General features: G+C 50.9%; 9 protein-coding genes across 9 annotated transcripts; 6 read left to right on the top strand and 3 right to left on the bottom strand.

Annotated features, from left to right (window-relative positions):
* Window positions 1-1,764: 1,764 nt before the first annotated feature.
* On the top strand, window positions 1,765-2,988 carry BCR37DRAFT_341332 (iron hydrogenase; the record flags this gene model as incomplete). Its single annotated transcript, XM_040867394.1, has 1 exon — window positions 1,765-2,988. A coding segment is annotated over one exon (1,224 nt), but the record flags the coding sequence as incomplete, so codon positions are not given.
* A 914-nt stretch (window positions 2,989-3,902) lies between these two features.
* BCR37DRAFT_379242 (Alpha/Beta hydrolase protein) lies at window positions 3,903-5,436 on the bottom strand. The gene has a single exon (XM_040869216.1). The coding sequence runs from the start codon at window positions 5,350-5,352 to the stop codon at window positions 4,378-4,380; it is 975 nt and encodes a 324-aa protein (XP_040725816.1). The 5' UTR covers window positions 5,353-5,436; the 3' UTR covers window positions 3,903-4,377.
* Window positions 5,406-6,370, bottom strand: BCR37DRAFT_379240 (uncharacterized protein). The gene is made up of 2 exons (XM_040869215.1): window positions 5,841-6,370; window positions 5,406-5,796 (listed from the first exon to the last, which is right to left on the bottom strand). Exons 1-2 carry the CDS (start codon window positions 6,142-6,144, stop codon window positions 5,720-5,722), a joined length of 381 nt encoding a protein of 126 aa, XP_040725815.1. The 5' UTR covers window positions 6,145-6,370; the 3' UTR covers window positions 5,406-5,719.
* Window positions 6,371-6,434: 64 nt separating this feature from the next.
* BCR37DRAFT_379239 (uncharacterized protein) lies at window positions 6,435-7,482 on the top strand. Its single transcript, XM_040869214.1, has 2 exons — window positions 6,435-6,468; window positions 6,499-7,482. Exon 2 carries the CDS (start codon window positions 6,705-6,707, stop codon window positions 7,410-7,412), a length of 708 nt encoding a protein of 235 aa, XP_040725814.1. The 5' UTR covers window positions 6,435-6,468; window positions 6,499-6,704; the 3' UTR covers window positions 7,413-7,482.
* A 54-nt stretch (window positions 7,483-7,536) lies between these two features.
* On the top strand, window positions 7,537-8,917 carry BCR37DRAFT_299022 (polyubiquitin 10). The gene is made up of 2 exons (XM_040866904.1): window positions 7,537-7,596; window positions 7,732-8,917. The coding sequence occupies exons 1-2, from the start codon at window positions 7,591-7,593 to the stop codon at window positions 8,869-8,871; spliced, it is 1,146 nt and encodes a 381-aa protein (XP_040725813.1). The 5' UTR covers window positions 7,537-7,590; the 3' UTR covers window positions 8,872-8,917.
* On the bottom strand, window positions 8,620-10,608 carry BCR37DRAFT_299260 (major facilitator superfamily domain-containing protein). The gene has a single exon (XM_040866907.1). The coding sequence runs from the start codon at window positions 10,506-10,508 to the stop codon at window positions 8,964-8,966; it is 1,545 nt and encodes a 514-aa protein (XP_040725812.1). The 5' UTR covers window positions 10,509-10,608; the 3' UTR covers window positions 8,620-8,963.
* Window positions 10,609-10,696: 88 nt separating this feature from the next.
* On the top strand, window positions 10,697-12,508 carry BCR37DRAFT_402550 (uncharacterized protein; the record flags this gene model as incomplete). The annotated part of the gene is made up of 2 exons (XM_040871917.1): window positions 10,697-12,133; window positions 12,185-12,508. 2 exons carry the CDS (start codon window positions 10,697-10,699, stop codon window positions 12,506-12,508), a joined length of 1,761 nt encoding a protein of 586 aa, XP_040725811.1.
* A 204-nt stretch (window positions 12,509-12,712) lies between these two features.
* Window positions 12,713-13,848, top strand: BCR37DRAFT_387080 (uncharacterized protein; the record flags this gene model as incomplete). Its single annotated transcript, XM_040870507.1, has 2 exons — window positions 12,713-12,731; window positions 12,770-13,848. 2 exons carry the CDS (start codon window positions 12,713-12,715, stop codon window positions 13,846-13,848), a joined length of 1,098 nt encoding a protein of 365 aa, XP_040725810.1.
* A 124-nt stretch (window positions 13,849-13,972) lies between these two features.
* BCR37DRAFT_299874 (SIT4 phosphatase-associated protein-domain-containing protein) lies at window positions 13,973-17,111 on the top strand. Its single transcript, XM_040866908.1, has 3 exons — window positions 13,973-14,109; window positions 14,155-14,383; window positions 14,424-17,111. Exons 1-3 carry the CDS (start codon window positions 14,103-14,105, stop codon window positions 16,924-16,926), a joined length of 2,739 nt encoding a protein of 912 aa, XP_040725809.1. The 5' UTR covers window positions 13,973-14,102; the 3' UTR covers window positions 16,927-17,111.
* Window positions 17,112-17,343: the final 232 nt, after the last annotated feature.

Here is a 17,343-nt window from a genome sequence, read left to right as displayed (position 1 = left end):
GTCCAAGCATTCGATGTCAAGCAAAGTCGCGATTTCGACAATACTTTGGAAAAGCGTCATGTTGACGAATTTGAGAATCTACTGTGTCTCTACATCAACCATAGCCTCACCAAATAGAAAGCCAACAGCTTTGAGATCCCCATCCAGGAAGATCGCCGCTGCAGAACCACCTGAGGCAGAGACTGATGCTTGGTATTCTTCGTTCCATGATGCGAACGACCAGATCGGGCCATCCAGATCAGATGGGCTGCTCATTTAGACAAGTGTTGCTCAAGATAGGTCGGTTGACTGGACTCACAACAGGTCGCGTTAAATGCTACAAATCTGTTACCTCGACGCACAGCCCATTCGGATTGGCCGAGGAGTCCTGGTCATTCGCAATATGGTACGACGAATACCAAGCCTTGATTTCGTGCCCAACTTTGGACACGCCCAGCTCTATGTTGCTTTTTCGAGAGTGATGGATGTGCAAAACCTATGTACATTGCAAGAGAGAGACCAGAATCACAGAACAAGGAACGTTGTCTATCCCGAAGTTCTGCTCAATCAACCAGCAGCGACGCAATCTGAAGATGAAGAAATGGCAGAGTGGCAAGACTTCTGCCAAGCATGTTTTCATCAATGGTGGCGCATCTTCATCAGGTTACGGTGAAGAGAACAAGCCAATCGCGCCTCCAGAGCTAAAGACCGGAGACGTCGTCAAAGTCACTTTTCTGCTGACGGCGTATGAAGAGACCTTCAGGGTAGACCACATTCCTTGTTCTGTGATCTTGTCTCTCTCTTGCTATGTATATAGGTCTGGCACATCCATCACTCTCGAAAAAGCAACATAGAGCTGACCGTGTCCATAGCAAGGGAGTCTTAGATCAAGCGATGTCCATCCTGCTTTCGGGTTGGCGAGCTGCCACGAAATTAGCAAACCTTGAAGCACTACTCCCATGGGAGCTTCATATCTCGAGTCCTAGAGCGCTGCATGTTCCTGGCCGTTCGCTAAGCACTTGTGAGCAAAGACTTTCATCCACTAGTCTTGACCGACCGATCGGCATGCGCGACAGTTCTCGAGATGTTGTTCCTGGCCGTTCGCTAAGCACTTGTGAGCAAAGACTTTCATCTACTCAATAGTCTTGACCTACCGATCGGCATGCGCGACAGTTCTCGAGATGTTGACTTCCAGGCCTAGAGCTATGGACTGCGCCGATTGTCTTAATTTTCTCAACGACAGTAATGGTGCATGTGTGCGTTGCTGTAAGGCCTTAGGTTCCTTACGCCGCTGCTCCTCCACTTTCACCACTCCAGCAACTATACGTATGTAGTAGGCCTGAGAATGATGTGGATGAGATTAAAGTATGGGAAAAGTAAGAAGAGAGCATATAAAGGAGTTGCCAGCACAGCCAGTCCGGGAGCACGTGCCATGCCATCTGATCGGTGAGGCCTCCGAGCCGATGTGAGGTCGCAGCTCACCCTGCGGCCTTACAATTGTGTAGAGTCGTAATCCTTTGATACAGGCAAGTTTCGCCAGCTTGAGCGACAACCCGTACCGGCTTGGTGAAAATCCCGGGCTGAAAATCAGTCAGACTTGCCCATCTCAAAGGATTTTGCATCGCCGCATTTTTTTGGTCAGCACGAGACATTGACGAGTATCAAGCAGCCATTGCCACACATCTTTCCTTGCATCGCATCTGCAAGCTTTTTCGCACAGGTATTTACCTCAGGTCGCCTTCTCCTATTGACTTTTGCTGAGCACGAGCGGGTGATTGCATGCCGCTACTCAGTGAAGACGCGCTCAATGACTTCTTCCTACCGGCACAAGATTGCGTTAAGCCCGTGGAAGTCCACAAGACACAGCAAGACTCGAGCATCAAAGTAGATGAGGCAGGGAAACACTGGGAAGTTGGGAAAGATGGAACTGAACATGCGCTTGAAACGGCCAGTATCACACTCAATGATTGTCTTGCCTGTTCTGGGTGTGTCACCACGGCTGAGTCTGTCTTGATTGGACTACAGTCCTGGAGCGAGGTCGCGCGTGTTCTTGCAGAAGTCACGGTGGATGCTGTGTCGCCGTCTGGAAGGACACGTATCGTGGTAGCGAGTATTTCACCGCAATCTATCGCCTCCATTGCCGCGTCCTTCAACCTCCCACGCACCACCACCTTCCGTAAGCTCAAAACACTCCTCAAATCACTTGGCTTCACACACGTCGTCTCCACCAATCCAGGCCGTGAAGTCAGCCTCCATCACGCTTCACAAGAGTTCTTACGACGCCGAAAGGAAGGTATCACTGGACCGCTTCTTGCAGGTGCATGTCCCGGCTGGATCTGTTATGCAGAAAAGCAAAAATCAAGTATCCTCCCTGCCATCAGCCGTGTTCGATCACCGCAGCAATTGACGGGTCGAATGCTGAAGGACGTGCTGACACGTGAACTGGGCTGTGCGAGGCGGGAGGTGGTGCATGTGGCCATCATGCCGTGTTTCGACAAGAAGCTAGAGGCCTCACGACAGGAATTTCAAGAGGAAGAGGTGCGTGATGTGGATACCGTTGTGACGTCTGCTGAAGTCGTCGAGATGATTCGAGAGTCTGGGTGTCTCTTTCGTGAGTTGCAGGAGGATGGGTCGTCGTTCGGGCCGGAGAGTGGAAGGCAGCCCGGTAGCTCATCTGGTGGATATCTTGCGCATATCATGAAGGAGGCGGCATGGGCTTTACATGGTATACGACTTGGTTCGGTCGAGGATGATCCCCGGATACGCATCACGAAGCAGCGATCACCGAAGCTTAAGGAATATGAATTGCTTGACTCTGACGGGCAGACATTGCTGCGATTTGCAGAAGCGTATGGGTTTCGACAAATCACCTCACTCACACAAAAGATGGCACCCAAAGCAACAAACTCTCGACGACAAGTGAAGCGCGTGGATTACGATTACGTTGAAGTTATGGCGTGCGAGTCTGGTTGCATCAATGGTGGTGGGCAAGTGAAGCCACCGGTAGACATGCAAAATAAGGACTGGGTGGGTGTGGTGGAAGGCTTGTACCTGCAGGAAGAAGTTGTCGAGACGCATGCAGCACGGGTTGCAGAGATTGAGCGGTGGTGGCAAGGCAGGGACGAGCCAGTCTCGCAGCGGAAGATCACCACGACGTTCAGCGAGATTCCTCCGCTCATCAATCCATTAGCATCCAAGTGGTAGCATCTCAAGCAATCCGTTACTAGCTTCTATAGGTCTGGAAGTCGAGAGCGTGAGAAGTTCAAATTTATCTGACATCGTAAAGAAGCAGCAGCAATGAGCCACTGCACAAACAAGACTCTCAAGCATGAGTAAAGAACGGGAAGAGCAGAAGATCCTGCTAGCTTATATCTACAGCTATTTATCCAAAACCCCTGGCTTTGACAATGTCGCCAAGTCCCTCAACAAGAAAGTAACGGCCGACACAGGCTCGGGCAGCGCGCCAGACTGGCTTGTGCGCCAACCGACGCATTCATTGCTTAAAGTGCTTAAGGACTGGCGGACGCAGCATCAGAATATCTTGGGTGATCATGAGTGGTTTGCTGCCGGTAGCGATGAAAGCACGTCGGAGGAAAGTAGCGATTCTAGCAGCAGTGAGAGTGAGAGCGAAGCCTCTGACAATGACACGAGCGAGACTGTCGAGGCCGATGTGAAGGAGACACAGGGAGCCGCTGTTTTGAAGAGTGCTTCTGTTTCTGAGTCTGAGTCTGAGTCTGGCTCTGACTCTGGGGCTGAATCTGATACAAGCAGCAGTAGCAGCAGCAGCAGCAGCAGCAGCAGCAGCAGCAGCAGCTCAAGCTCATCAAGTTCCAGCTCATCCAGCAGTAGCTCTAGTTCCTCCAGCAGCAGCTCGAGTTCTAGCTCTTCAAGCAGCAGCTCCAGCTCAGACGACTCGTCATCAAGCGACAGCGACAGTGACAGTGACAGTGATACCGACAAGGCCGCAACGACAACAACCAAGCCTTCATCCAAGAAACGTTCACGAGACGCAGACTCGGATGAAGCAGATCCCATCGTCAATATCCAGCCCGTTGCAGCAACAGGTGCCGCAAAGAAGGCCAAGACGACCGCGTCACATGATCAAGAAGTCACGGTGACGAAAGCGAGTGGTAGAAAACAAAACATCCCCTTCTCTCGCATCAACACGGAAAAGATTGAGTATGCGAATGATGTGTTGCGTGATAATGCGTATCGTGGACCAGACAATGAATTTGGGAGTAAAGCGAGTGCGGACTTGCTCAAGACGCGTGGCAAGAACTTCACAAAGGAGAAGAATAAGAAGAAGCGTGGTGCGTACAAAGGAGGAGCGATTGACCAGCAAGCGCGGTCTTTCAAGTTTGACGACTAGACCTCTATGTAATTGTCACAAGGCCTGTGTTAGTCTCGTCCACCGTCAATCCAGCGCTCGACCTGTTCCTTCAACTGCTGAACATGCTCATCCTCTTCCACGAAATGACCACATCCCTCAATCAACCTGACATGCCAACTTGCTCTGTTCAATTTGCGCTTGATGCGTACCTTGGATGAAAACTCATCTTCATCCCCCCAAATGGCAAAGATATCAATCTTGTCAATAGAACTCGCTGGTAAATGGCGTTTATTCTCCCATGCTCGCCTGGGTTTTGGGAACATCCATAGTGAGTAGCGATATGCACTGAGTGGCAGCGATACAAAGAGGTAGCGTACTTTGAGTTTTCTGGTGAGATTCTCCGCTAGCAAGGCATCACCACGATGACTCGCATGCGTGCCGGGAAGCCAGTGTGTCGCACGACCAAACACAGAAGAGGTACGATGTCGATTAAGTGCGATACTCTGCCGATTCGCAGCTTCATCATCTTCCATATCCGCAGAGGTAGGTTGTGTCCTTGCATGTTCCGTCGGTGCGTCAGAGACATGCGATCCGATACTTGCACGACCAGGATGTCGCGGTAGCATGCCTGCTCGGCTTTCAAAACCAACAACATCATCCAAGGCATGGAGCACAGGTAACGGATGTGGGAAACAGGCACTTGCCACAAGCGCGCCATAGGAGTATCCGCCCAAGATGACTTCTTGTACATTAGGAAACTTGATCAAACACCAATCCAACGCACAGCTATAGTCAGAGCGTTCCAAGTGACCTGACCATGTTCCCTTTTGTCGACGAAAGTTGAAGGTGAGGACGAGGAAGTTGAGTTGTTGGAGATGTTCGGCAAGGAGGACGATGAGTTCATTGTTGTAGGAGCTGAAGGTTGGGTAAGGGTGTGCCAGGATACAGAGTCGTGTGGGCGGTGTGGAGGAGGAAGGGGAGTAGAGACGGGCGCGGATTCGATGTTGCCTGGATGCTTCGATGCGGACTGGGCGGACAGGCATTTGCCCGATGGCAGGCCAGGAGGATGATGGATGCTGTCTGTAGCTGGAGTGGAGTCTGGTCGTGAGTTTGAGTGAAGTTCGTCGTGCTTCCCCAGACGCTGCCCCTGGAAAGCAGCAGCAAGCAACCTCCCACAAGGCCCAATATATGTACAGCGTATGACTACATCGCGGATGGACAGCTGCATAGAAGGTAAAGTAGCTCGAATGACGCCTGACCTGCGAAGCCATGCTCTGTCTGCTGATCGACAACGAGGACTTCCTCGATGTAGATATCCTATCCATTCATTCAGTGCAAATCTTTTTGCCAATCCGAATGGTGGATTGCAAAAGCGTCAGGGCATCATTGACAAGCAAGCGATCAGCTATTCTACCGCATCTCCTTGTCCCTTGGACGGTCTGCCCACTTCTTCATTGCCAGCGAACTCTCATGGCATCGTTTAAACACTGACAATTAGCAATAAGCCTCAATCAGTAAGCTGAAGACTGACACTGCCTCTCGAAATCATCAAGACCCTTGAGAAAAGCAAGACCTTCTGCCATGGCACCTGTAGGGTTATGCGCATGGTCTGCCATCTTGGCAACGCGACTCCGAAATGTATCTAGCACCACTTGTAGCAAATCCTCAGTCACTGTCCATTCGAGATACTTCAATGCAAATGTATAGAAATTGTTGCATTGAGAACGCAAGTCCACTGAACGTGGATCTGCCTTGAGCGCAGCTGCAATCTTCTTGCTGTAGCAACTAGGCTCATGCAAGTCGACCACTTCGCGAATGGCAAGGAGTTCAGCCATCCAATATGGCAAGTCGAGCTTTGTATTGGCCTTGAGCTAGCGGTATTTTGTCAGTTATCAGGTTCATGATGTGGTGCGATGTGTACATCTGGCGTGTCGCTGGCTTCTAGGTAGCCTAAGCCCGGCACGTCTAGTTTGAATGTGCACGGGAGCTTATTCTGCGAGGTGATGATAGCATCTATATCGTAGTAGCTCATATGAGCGAGCCAGCTCCAGTTGACCCAGCGTGGTTGTTTTGTCGTGAAGCGCGTAAAATCAAAAAGTCGCGAAACCTTTCGGACCAAGACCCATGGCCACAGACCTCAGCACCGTCGACATCTCAAGGCTAGACGCCAAGACTGCAGGCGAGGTGGTCGAGGCAGCCAAGTCACTCGGCTTCATCTATGTCTCTGGCCACGGCATCTCCTCTAGCTTGCTCAGTCAAATATGGACCTTGGTACGCTTATCATACCAGGACCTCTCCAGTGAGCTGATGTGTCTAGTCTCGAGCACTCTTTGCCTTGCCAGATTCTGAAAAGGAGCCATTCGCTATAGACGCATCTAACTTTGGATGGTCAAGGATGCATTCTGAAAAACTAGATCCTGCTACACAGCGCAAAGGTGACTTCAAGGAAGCCTTCAATCTCGATGTCTCCTCGAATGCACATCAGCCATTGCCAAGGGTGCTTCAAGCTGAGAAGGCCGTCTTGGCAGAGTTTGAAGCCTGTTGTCGACAAGTCACAACACGTCTCCTTGACCTTCTTGCACTTGGGCTTGGTAAAGAACCAGACTTCTTCAGCAGCAAGCACAATGCCTCTAAGCCATCCGGGACAGTCTTGCGATTGCTATACTATCCTGCTATAGATGAGCGCTTTGAGCAAGGTGATATTCGAGCAGGTGCACATACAGACTATGGAACACTCACGTTACTGTTTGTCAAAGCTGGTGGATCAGGTCTTGAAGTGAGACCACCGTACAGTGCGACAGACGCATGGCAAGCGATTCCACCCCCAGCTGAGGCAAGGACTGATGAGGACTGTGTGCCCATTCTAGTCAATGTAGCGGATCAGCTGGAGCTCTGGACAGATGGACTCCTCAAATCAACGCTCCATCGAGTGATGGCCACAGCAGACAAGGGCGACCGGTACTCCATTGCGTACTTCTGCCACCCGGACGATGACACGGTGCTGTCGATGAAACCGAATGAAACAAACCGTGCTGTGCGTGAGGAGGAGATTACAGCGGGCGAGCACCTGAAACGGAGACTGGCTGCGACGTATGAGTATTAGCAGGCTGTCTGCCAGTCTATAGTCTATAGTACTTGTCTACTGTATACTTTTGGTAGATGCTGAGTCAGCCCTTCTAGAACTCCGTGCACGTGACCTCTGACGCTTCTTTCCCGCCGCCTGCTGTCTTCCTCTTCCTCTACTCACACCACCCCTCTCCATCCCTCAAACACATCCAACCATGCAGGTGAGTCCTCCTCAGCATCACAGGCAATGCGCACCGTCAATGTGTATTCGTTTTGCCAATCTTGACGCGTACAAGCGTATTCGCCACGTTGCGCCTTATCTACCCCATCACACACATACTAACCTATCCTTCTAGATCTTTGTCAAGACACTTACTGGCAAGACCATTACCCTTGAGGTTGAATCCTCAGACACCATTGACAATGTCAAGTCGAAAATTCAGGACAAGGAAGGGATTCCACCGGACCAGCAGCGTTTGATTTTCGCTGGTAAGCAGCTTGAAGATGGTCGCACACTTGCAGACTACAACATCCAGAAGGAGTCAACTCTCCACCTTGTGCTCCGTCTTCGTGGTGGTATGCAGATCTTTGTCAAGACTCTTACTGGAAAGACCATCACACTCGAGGTTGAGTCATCAGACACCATTGACAATGTCAAGAGCAAGATTCAGGACAAGGAGGGCATTCCACCTGATCAGCAGCGTCTCATTTTTGCTGGCAAGCAGCTTGAGGATGGTCGCACTTTGGCCGACTACAATATTCAGAAGGAGTCAACCCTCCACCTTGTCCTCCGTCTCCGTGGTGGTATGCAAATTTTCGTCAAGACGTTGACTGGAAAGACCATTACACTTGAGGTAGAGTCATCAGACACCATTGACAATGTCAAGAGCAAGATCCAAGACAAGGAAGGTATCCCACCTGACCAGCAGCGTCTCATTTTTGCTGGCAAGCAGCTTGAGGACGGTCGCACTTTGGCAGACTACAACATCCAGAAGGAGTCAACTCTCCACCTTGTGCTCCGTCTTCGCGGTGGTATGCAGATTTTCGTTAAGACTTTGACTGGAAAGACCATTACACTCGAAGTCGAATCATCAGACACCATTGACAACGTCAAGAGCAAGATTCAAGACAAGGAGGGCATTCCACCTGACCAGCAGCGTCTCATTTTTGCTGGCAAGCAGCTTGAGGACGGCCGCACGCTTGCAGACTACAATATCCAGAAGGAGTCAACTCTCCACCTTGTGCTCCGTCTCCGCGGTGGTATGCAAATTTTCGTCAAGACTCTGACTGGAAAGACCATCACACTCGAGGTAGAGTCATCAGACACCATTGACAACGTCAAGAGCAAGATTCAAGACAAGGAAGGTATTCCACCTGACCAGCAGCGTCTCATCTTTGCTGGAAAGCAGCTTGAGGATGGTCGCACTTTGGCCGACTACAACATTCAGAAGGAGTCAACATTGCACTTGGTGTTGCGTCTTCGTGGAGGACAGTAAAGCACTGGCTTGGTAGCAGGAAAAAGAATAGAAACGCTTTCTATGCCTTCGTCTATATAACCCTTGTAGAGTAAATGATCTTCTTTTTTGCCTTACGTCTCTCCTTCCTCTTCCTCAAGCTTGCCTATGCGCGTAATCACCCAGATGGAGCAGCCCAAGCCTGCTATGAAGGTCCAAAACACCCAGCGATGCTGCGACCTGATACTCCATGCCCAAAACGGACCCATCATCAATGGTCCAATCCCTCGAAATGCACAATTCGTCGCTTGTGACAAACCATTGACTGTACCGAGTAATGATCGAACAGGCGCGCCTGCATGGTCACCATCGCTCTGCGGTACCGACACAGATGGTACGGCATTGGTGAGAAGGATGACTAATGACGGAAAAGCAAGAATTCCAGCGATGCGTTGTGTAACGAGACACAACATGGCTAGACAGAGTATCGCATTCTGCTGCCTCGCTGTACTTGTCTCCGGCTTGCCTTTGTCAATCAGGTACGCCAAGTTTACCATATTCGGGAATGTCAAACAAGTGATTAGACAAAAGGTACTAGAAACTCGCAAACAACCACGACTGCCAATGTTGCGATGGACCACGTGAAACAGCAACTGTCCAAGGATGCAAGCAACGCTGGTGCCTGTGTAGATGGTACCTACCTGCGGCGAGGCAAGTGCAAGACCACCTAGTTCGCGCGAAGTAGATGCGAGTAGAGGGAAGACTTGGTCAGTGCTCATGGTGACAAAGCACACGAGTGCAGACAAGCCGAGGTTCGTGTAGATGCATGGAGTAAGGTATTTAGCTTCCTGCCAGAGTGTGAGAGGCGCCTTTTCTGAGTCGCTTGCAGTTGTCTCTGGACGACCATTGTTGTTGCTGTTGTCTTCATCTGATGGCCTCGACAAAAGTCGCGTTCGTTCGCTGGGTTCTTCGGCCTGACTGAGTGGTCGCACAGCAGCAGGCGGCTCCTTGAGTCCAACGACTGCCACAATCAGTGTAACCAAGAATAATGAAGCGCAAACGATCCCCGGTAGGGAGAACCTAAACTTGAGCAAGAATTGTCGTAGTGGCGTATCTGATTTGAACCACGCTGGGTACTGCTGGACAGGGTCACTTAGGGAACCTCCCAGCATGGGACCAATAATAGAGCCCAGTGTCCACGTCACGGGCATGACGCTGAATGCCAGTGCTTGATGTGGTTTATACGTGACGAGCTCTGCGCAGGCCGTTGCGATGACAGGTGAATTGCCATTGATGAGACCCGTCAAGGTTCGCCATAGCATTGCCTCGCCCACAGATCTGCTGAAGCCAAACAATAGTGTTGGTAGGATACATCCAGCAAGACAGATGAGAATGACTTTCCGTCGACCAATGCGATCAGACAAGCGTACCCAAAATAAGGATGTGGCGAACTCTGCAAGCGGAAAGGTAGCAAAGATCAAGCCTGCATAGAAGCCGACATCCGCTTCAGCAATACCAAATGACAGGATGAAGAAGAAGATGTACGGATTGACACTAGTGAAGGAAACTGGCTCTGCAAAACGAACGCTTGCCAGAATGAGTAGATCCTTGATGGGAAGCTTTGGAGGCGCATCATGTGCTTCAGGTAGTGTATCTAGCGCGCTTTGAGCGACAGACATAGCGATGGTCTCGGAACAGCGCAGGGCTCCTGCTGAGAGCCATAGTTCACAGCTCTTTTCTGGTCAGGGAGTGTCGTGTAGATACTACGTCGCGTGTATATGAAATCCGCGAAACATCCGCAAACAACAACACTTCTACAAAACAGTCACGCTAGCTTCTTATTTCTCTTGCTCCCTCGCCAAGGCTTATGGCGGATGAGGATGTCTTGCTCTCATCGCAGCCATCTCACTTGTCTTCTCGCTTCACATATCGCCACCTTAATTTGCTAGACTCTGCGTCTCCCGCTAAAGAATCACCCTTGCGCGTCATTGCGCTGTGTGATCTGGACTGCTTCTATGCTCAAGTCGAAGGCAATCGGATAGGCTATGATCCTACGCTCCCCTTGGCTGTTGTTCAATGGCGAGGGCTGATTGCCATCAACTATGCTGCACGCGCAGCTGGCATCACGCGTCATGAAAATGCAGAATCCGCTCTGCAAAAGTGTCCGACTATCAAGCTCGTGCATGTTCAGACTTGGAAAGAAGGCGATACAATGGCAAGGTATCATGATGAGGACGTCGACCCAAAAACACATAAAGTCAGTCTCGACCCATATCGTCGTGCGTCGCGCAAGATTCTTGAGATTTTCAAGAAGCACTGCAGTCATGTTGAGAAGGCAAGTATTGATGAATCGTTTCTTGACCTGTCAAGTGTCGTGAAGGCAACATTGCTTGAGCGTTACAGCCATCTACTCAAGATTGACCTCTCCAATCTTGATCAGCCTTTGCCACAAGCACCGTTTGTTCAGTGGGACAAGCAAGATGGGACGCTCGTGCCACTGGCTGCGAGTGACACAGAAGAAGATCGTAATGATTGGGATGACATTGCAATGAAGATTGCGGCAGAGTTCATGACGAAAGTACGGGCGGACGTCAAAGAGACACTTGGGTATACCTGCTCTGCAGGCGTCGCTCGCAACAAGACGCTTGCCAAGATTGCAGCGGGGCAAAACAAGCCTGCCGGTCAGACGATTCTCCGCAACCGCGCAGTACAGTCGTTTCTGGAGACGCTGTCCTTTACAAAGATCCGCAACCTCGGTGGCAAGCTCGGAGTCGAGGTTGAAAAAGTGTTTGCTACATCGTCAGTAAAGGACATTGTTGCGATATCAATCGCAGAGCTTCGTCAAAAGCTAGGCACAGAAACTGGACAATGGCTATGGAATATTGTTAGAGGCATTGATTACGCAGAAGTCTCGACCAGTACTCAAGTCAAGTCAATGCTATCTGCCAAGTCATTCAGGCCGTCTATCGACAGTCTCGAGCAAGCTGAACGGTGGATCCGCGTGCTGACGGCTGATCTAGCATCGCGACTGCTCGAAGATCCAAATCAACGGAGACCTAGGACACTGACCTTGCATCATCGCATTCCAGGAGCGTCCAAGAATCGGCAGATGCCAATTAGCAAAGGACCCGATTTAACAGTTGACTATCTGTCGCAGCTCGGGACAAAGCTGTTGCAGCAAGTCATGGCTGAAGGCAGAGCATTTCCGTGCTTCAATTTGAGCTTTGGTCTGGGAGGCTTTGAGGAGCTTGAAGCAGGTGTTCAGGATATTGGTGGCTTCTTCAAGAAGGTCGAGCAGCCTGCAGTGCCCGCTGTGCAATCCGAGGAGAGCGTTGAGTCTGCATATACGTCAAAGCTTCAAAGGACGAGCAGCGTCGATCTTGCTTCTTCGAGCCAAGCACTAGTTGCGTCTGATCACCCGGCAATACACGATGGATCATTCAGGTGCGAGCGATGCAGAAAGGCTGTGTCGGGAGAAACGGAGGAAGAACACATCGACTGGCACTATGCCAAGGACCTCTCAAGGTCGCTTGCTGAAGAAGAGCGGAATGCTCGACCTACAGTACCTGTGGGTGCGGCTCAACCAAGTCATTCAAGAATCGGCAAGACAAAGGGAAAGCGGAAAGCTGGACCTGAGCTCGAAAAGGGGCAACGCAAGCTGAGGTTTGGGCCTGGCTGATTACTTTCGGCAACGAGTAGAAGGTTCCAGTTCTGTGGACATTCTGTACCTCTAGAAGCCTGGTATTGTACAATTCATCATGCATGCAAATGTGACTTCAAGGTTGTGTGTAGTTGTTGCTGACATAACATTCGCTGCCTCCGAGATGGCTTCCGCAAACGACGCGACGCGAGATCTTACAGCTGCCACTCGGACCATGACGGCATGATTGGCAGCTTCATCGGTAGGGCCTGTTTCTCAAGACCTATTGCTAACATGTAGTGGGAAGCAGCGTTGGGAAAATCTACTTTGTGCAAGTGTCGACCAAGTCGCATGCAGTGTCGCTACGCACGACACTGACGGTTTCCTTCCGAGAATGCAGGCAAGTCCTGGTTGACACAAGCAACAAGTCATTCTATGTACTGGATCAGAATGATGAAGAGAGCCCTGCTCGGTTGGTAACGCTTGCGCCGACAGAATTAGGCAATATTGAGGAGAAGAGTGTCTGTGGCACAGACCTTAAGGGACCTTCGACATTCTCTCTCATTGGCAATTACCTTTATGTGCTAGCTGACACTGGCTACACTATTCTGCGCGGCCCGAAGGCACCTATGACGAAAAGACGTCGGCGGACGAGCAAGCTGGAGCCTGTGCATGAAGACCTTGTTGCGGAATCGCTCATTGAGCTATTCGCGATTTCGCATCGCATGGACACAGAAGACATTAGTGATCCGGGAGACCCACAGCCAGCGATTGATGTGATTAAGCAGCATATTCATGGCGAGACTGCTTCCGATGTGGTTGCTATGGGTATGGTCATCCCTTGTTCGGACGGAGAGGAGCCTCTGCTGAAGCTCCTCCCTGACGGCAAGGATGAGTTCATTTTTGGTCTGACTCGAAGTTCGCTGACAACTTACGAGGTGCAGGAACAAGATGGTTCACTCGTTGATTGTGCCAGCCACGAGCTCGAAGACGATGCAATTGATATGGCCGTGGACGATGCTGCATCTTGCTTTGTGCTCACTCGTACAAGCATTGTGCAACTAGCTATCGTTGGTGGCGGCTTTTTGGATGAAGTTGAGACATTCTCCCTGCCACTTGCTGCGGATGAAGCTGTCTACAGTATTCATGTGGCAGCATATAGTCTATGGATACGCTGTGCAGAGCGATTGTTGCAGGTCAACATTCTCAATGGCAAGACCAGGTCATTGCCCGTTGTCTGCCGCAACTTGTACGTCTCTCTGGACGCAGAGATGTTGATCACGGCGAGCGAGTCGGCCATGCAATTGCGTGACAGGGATGGGAAGCTGTTGGGAGAGCGAGAATTGGAGGGTCTTGCGGAGATCACGCGCATGTCATAGCCAAGCGGCAAGATATGTATATATATATACGAATGAATCTGATGTATTGCACAGGTAGGCCGAGTATAAAGATGCGTGGTGGCCGTTCAACGTTGTGTCTTTGCGTCTTTGCGTCTTTTGGTCTCGCTCGTGCGAGGCTCAAACGTCCACACACAAAAGAGAAACAAGACGACAAAAAGCATCTGCGCCCTTCACGCGACAGCACTCCCTGGACAGCCTCGAGCTGGCACTAGAGTCCAGGCAGCGTTTCCGTCATGTTTTGTATGGCAGCACTCTAGTCTGTGCGCACGCTTGCTGATGCTCTAGGGAAATATGGGGGATTCGGGTTTCGGGAAACCTGTGGTATCGAAGCGCTGCTAGAGAAGCCGGCGCATGAAGTGACTTTGGAACAAGTGCTCGACGAGGAAGACTTGCTGCAGGAAATCAAGAACCACCATGCGCGGCTCCTCGACTATTTGCGCCAGGAGCACATCATCCAACGACTGCTACAGCTTATCATCGAGGATTACACAGACGACCCAAGCAAATCCTTCAAGTATGACTGCCGGGGAGATATGAAGCCACGCTAATACTAGATATGCCTTTGTTGCCTGTGAGATTCTCTCTTGTGAAGTATGGTCAATCTGCGAAACTGTCTTTGAGCACCCACGGCTACTAGAGATGTTTTGGGGCTTTCTCGACAGCGAGCCTCCGCTCAACCCTTTGAGGGCATCTTACTTCACCAAGGTCAATGAAAAATTCTTGGAGAAGAAGACAGATGAGATGATACCGTTTGTTCAATCTGTACCGAACGTCCTGGAGAAAATCCTCAAGCACAGCGATACAAGCGCCATCATGGATTTACTGCTCAAAATTATATCGATGGAGAAGACAGAGGTAGGAGCTGGTATCGTCGAGTGGTTATATGACGAAGGCTTGCTCAACTCATTGCTCAAGCAGCTAAAGCCCGACGTGGATCCCGATATTCAAACGACCGTCTCGGATGTCATCAAGGCCATCATCGCCATCTCTGCCAACTCGAACGATCCGGGTGTGATTGGGCCCAATGCGCTCTCACGAAACCTCGTATCCGAAGACACCATGTCGACGCTTGTACGACACATGATTCAGCCTGTGGAAGCAGGATCCAACGCAAGCCTGACAACGGGCGTTAGTATCGTCATTGAGCTCATCCGGAAAAACAACTCCGACTATGACGCGACGCCCATCATGGCGCTAGCGTATAGTCAGCAGCCCCCAACCTCACGCGATCCAATCTATCTTGGCACGATGCTACGGATTTTTGCAGGTGCCATTCAAGAGTTCCAGGCCTTGCTGCTCGCGCCACGCAATGTCAAGCGCATCAAGACCTCTGGATACGGCGAAATTGAGTCACTAGGCTTTGAACGCTTTCGCATCTGTGAGTTGTACGCCGAATTATTGCACTGCAGTAACATGGCATTGTTGAATGATCCGCGTGGCGAAGATGTTGTCCGCGAACGCGATGCAGAGAGAGAACGGCTGAAGCAGATCCAGGTCAAACTGAGGGAAGAGGAACGGCGGGCGAATGCAGCACTCAATGCGAAACGAACGCCATCGCGTAGTCGGTCCCGCGCAAGTCTTCCACGGCAGTCCATGGATTCTGAGCGGGCTAGTGAGGAAGAGAAGGAGGCCATTGCACCGACACGCCCGCGTGGACATGAGCGACGAGGATCGATTGAGCAAGAAGGTATGCCGTACTTGCCGGAGAGCAAATTGCACAAGCATGGCATCTCGCCTGGTCATGCGAAAGAGCAGCAAGAGCTAGAGATGATGGCTGATATTGGCCCACAGGACCACGAAGTACGGACTCCAGACTTGCCACAAGAGGGCTTTCATCTGGAGGCCGACACGAGTTCAGGGAAGCCCGTGCTCAGCACTCTGCTGGCAGAGGCAACGACCAATGCTGGAGCCGACTCAGTCGAAGCTGACGATGAAGACAATCTGCCTACACCTCGCGCAGCTGCTCCACCATCGGACGCAGATACAGTTTCCATCACGTCGAGCAATTCTCAAGAAATGCAACCGTTTGATCCTGTCGTGGGAGATTTCCTCAAGATGCAATTCATGCAGCAGCGTGTCATCTCGACCATTCTCGATCTCTTCTTCAAATTTCCCTGGAATAATTTCCTGCACAATGTCGTGTATGATGTCGTTCAGCAAATCTTCAATGGTCCGATGGACCGCGGCTACAATCGTGTCCTTGCCATTGACATGTTTGTACAAGGGCAGCTTTGTGAGAAGATTGTCGCTGGTCAGCAATCATCAGACTCGCACGTTGCCGGGGATGGAGTACGGCTTGGCTATATGGGTCATTTGACATTGATCGCTGATGAAGTGGTCAAGTTTTCCGAGCGATATCCACCACAGAGCATTTCTCCACTCATTCACGAGCGGCTGACTTCACAAGCGTGGGTGGACTTTGTCAACACTACACTTGCAGAAACAAGAGCAAGGGATGCAGCGATTCTTGGGGGCGAACGACCACCTATGCCGTCGCAGACCATGCCTAGTGTTGGCTGGGACATGCCTGGTGCTGAGGAAGACGACGAAGAGCTGCAACGCCGTATGGGTCAGTTCAATATGAATGATGAAGCTGAAGGATCCGACCAATTCGCCAACTACATTTCTCAGCAAATCTCAAATGAAGGAGGCGATAAGTTTGAGAGTTCAGATGAAGAAGATGAGGATGATGATGGCGAATCAAACGATTGGATCAATGCGCGGAATGACTTTGCACGGGCACGGGAGTATGACCGCTACGAAGAGGCAGACGACGAGCAAGTGGAGAACATGTCAGATGAGGGTCAGGGTGCTTTATTGGAGCCTGACGAGGGTTACCCTGAGGAGCGACTCATCATGGTGGATCCCGAGCCTGGACAGGAAAGAGAGGTCGAGGCTGCAGGAGAGGACGAAATAGCTGCTGGCATGCATGCGAAAGACGATTCCCTCCCTCTTAGCGAAGATGAGGAGGAGGACGATGAGGACAATACAAAGCGCAGACAGGCTCAGGCCGCATCGCCTGCTATTGATCGTTCGAAGATTGATCTGGACCTGTAGCGGCATCATTTCGCGACACATGGCAAAGCAGCCTGAGCGTAGAGTGGCATGCATATGTTTACAAGACTACATACAGCAACATATGTCTCTCAGTGAGCAAGTATGAAGAAGTTGAGACACAAGTTCATGCTCCTGACGTTGAAACTCTTGTGTTCCATGCCCTGAGTCCAACAATGCAGTCATCGGTCAGTGGTCAGTGGTCAGTGGCCACTGCTTTCCACAGCGTGAGCTTCAAGTGCAGCAAAGGTGGCAGTGCTGTACTGCCTGGACGATCATTTCGCGAACTCGAGTATTTAAGGTTAAATCGACGCATGTCGTGGCATGTGAAGCCTGTCACATAATCTTCTCAGCACAAGTCTCGCTCAAACTATGATCTGTCTACATCATCAGCTTATTGATACGCTAGTCCGTCAGCGC

The sequence above is a fragment of the Protomyces lactucae-debilis genome, assembly GCF_002105105.1.
Source record: "Protomyces lactucae-debilis strain 12-1054 chromosome Unknown BCR37scaffold_8, whole genome shotgun sequence".
Classification (NCBI taxonomy): Eukaryota; Fungi; Ascomycota; class Taphrinomycetes; order Taphrinales; family Protomycetaceae; genus Protomyces; species Protomyces lactucae-debilis.
The sequence above is the reverse complement of the archived record's forward strand: the minus strand, read 5'-3'. Positions and strand labels throughout refer to the sequence as shown.

Excerpts from the sequence above, each read along its gene's own strand:
- BCR37DRAFT_379242 (XM_040869216.1), bottom strand. The coding sequence starts at position 5,352 with ATGCCTGTCCGCCCAGTCCGCATCGAAGCATCCAGGCAACATCGAATC.
- BCR37DRAFT_379239 (XM_040869214.1), top strand. The coding sequence starts at position 6,705 with ATGCATTCTGAAAAACTAGATCCTGCTACACAGCGCAAAGGTGACTTC.
- BCR37DRAFT_299260 (XM_040866907.1), bottom strand. The coding sequence starts at position 10,508 with ATGTCTGTCGCTCAAAGCGCGCTAGATACACTACCTGAAGCACATGAT.
- BCR37DRAFT_299874 (XM_040866908.1), top strand. Across the intron at positions 14,384-14,423 it reads GACCCAAGCAAATCCTTCAA|ATATGCCTTTGTTGCCTGTG; the intron begins GTATGACTGCCG and ends CGCTAATACTAG.
- BCR37DRAFT_379240 (XM_040869215.1), bottom strand. The coding sequence starts at position 6,144 with ATGGCTGAACTCCTTGCCATTCGCGAAGTGGTCGACTTGCATGAGCCT. Across the intron at positions 5,797-5,840 it reads TGATGATTTCGAGAGGCAGT|TGTTTAAACGATGCCATGAG; the intron begins GTCAGTCTTCAG and ends GCTAATTGTCAG.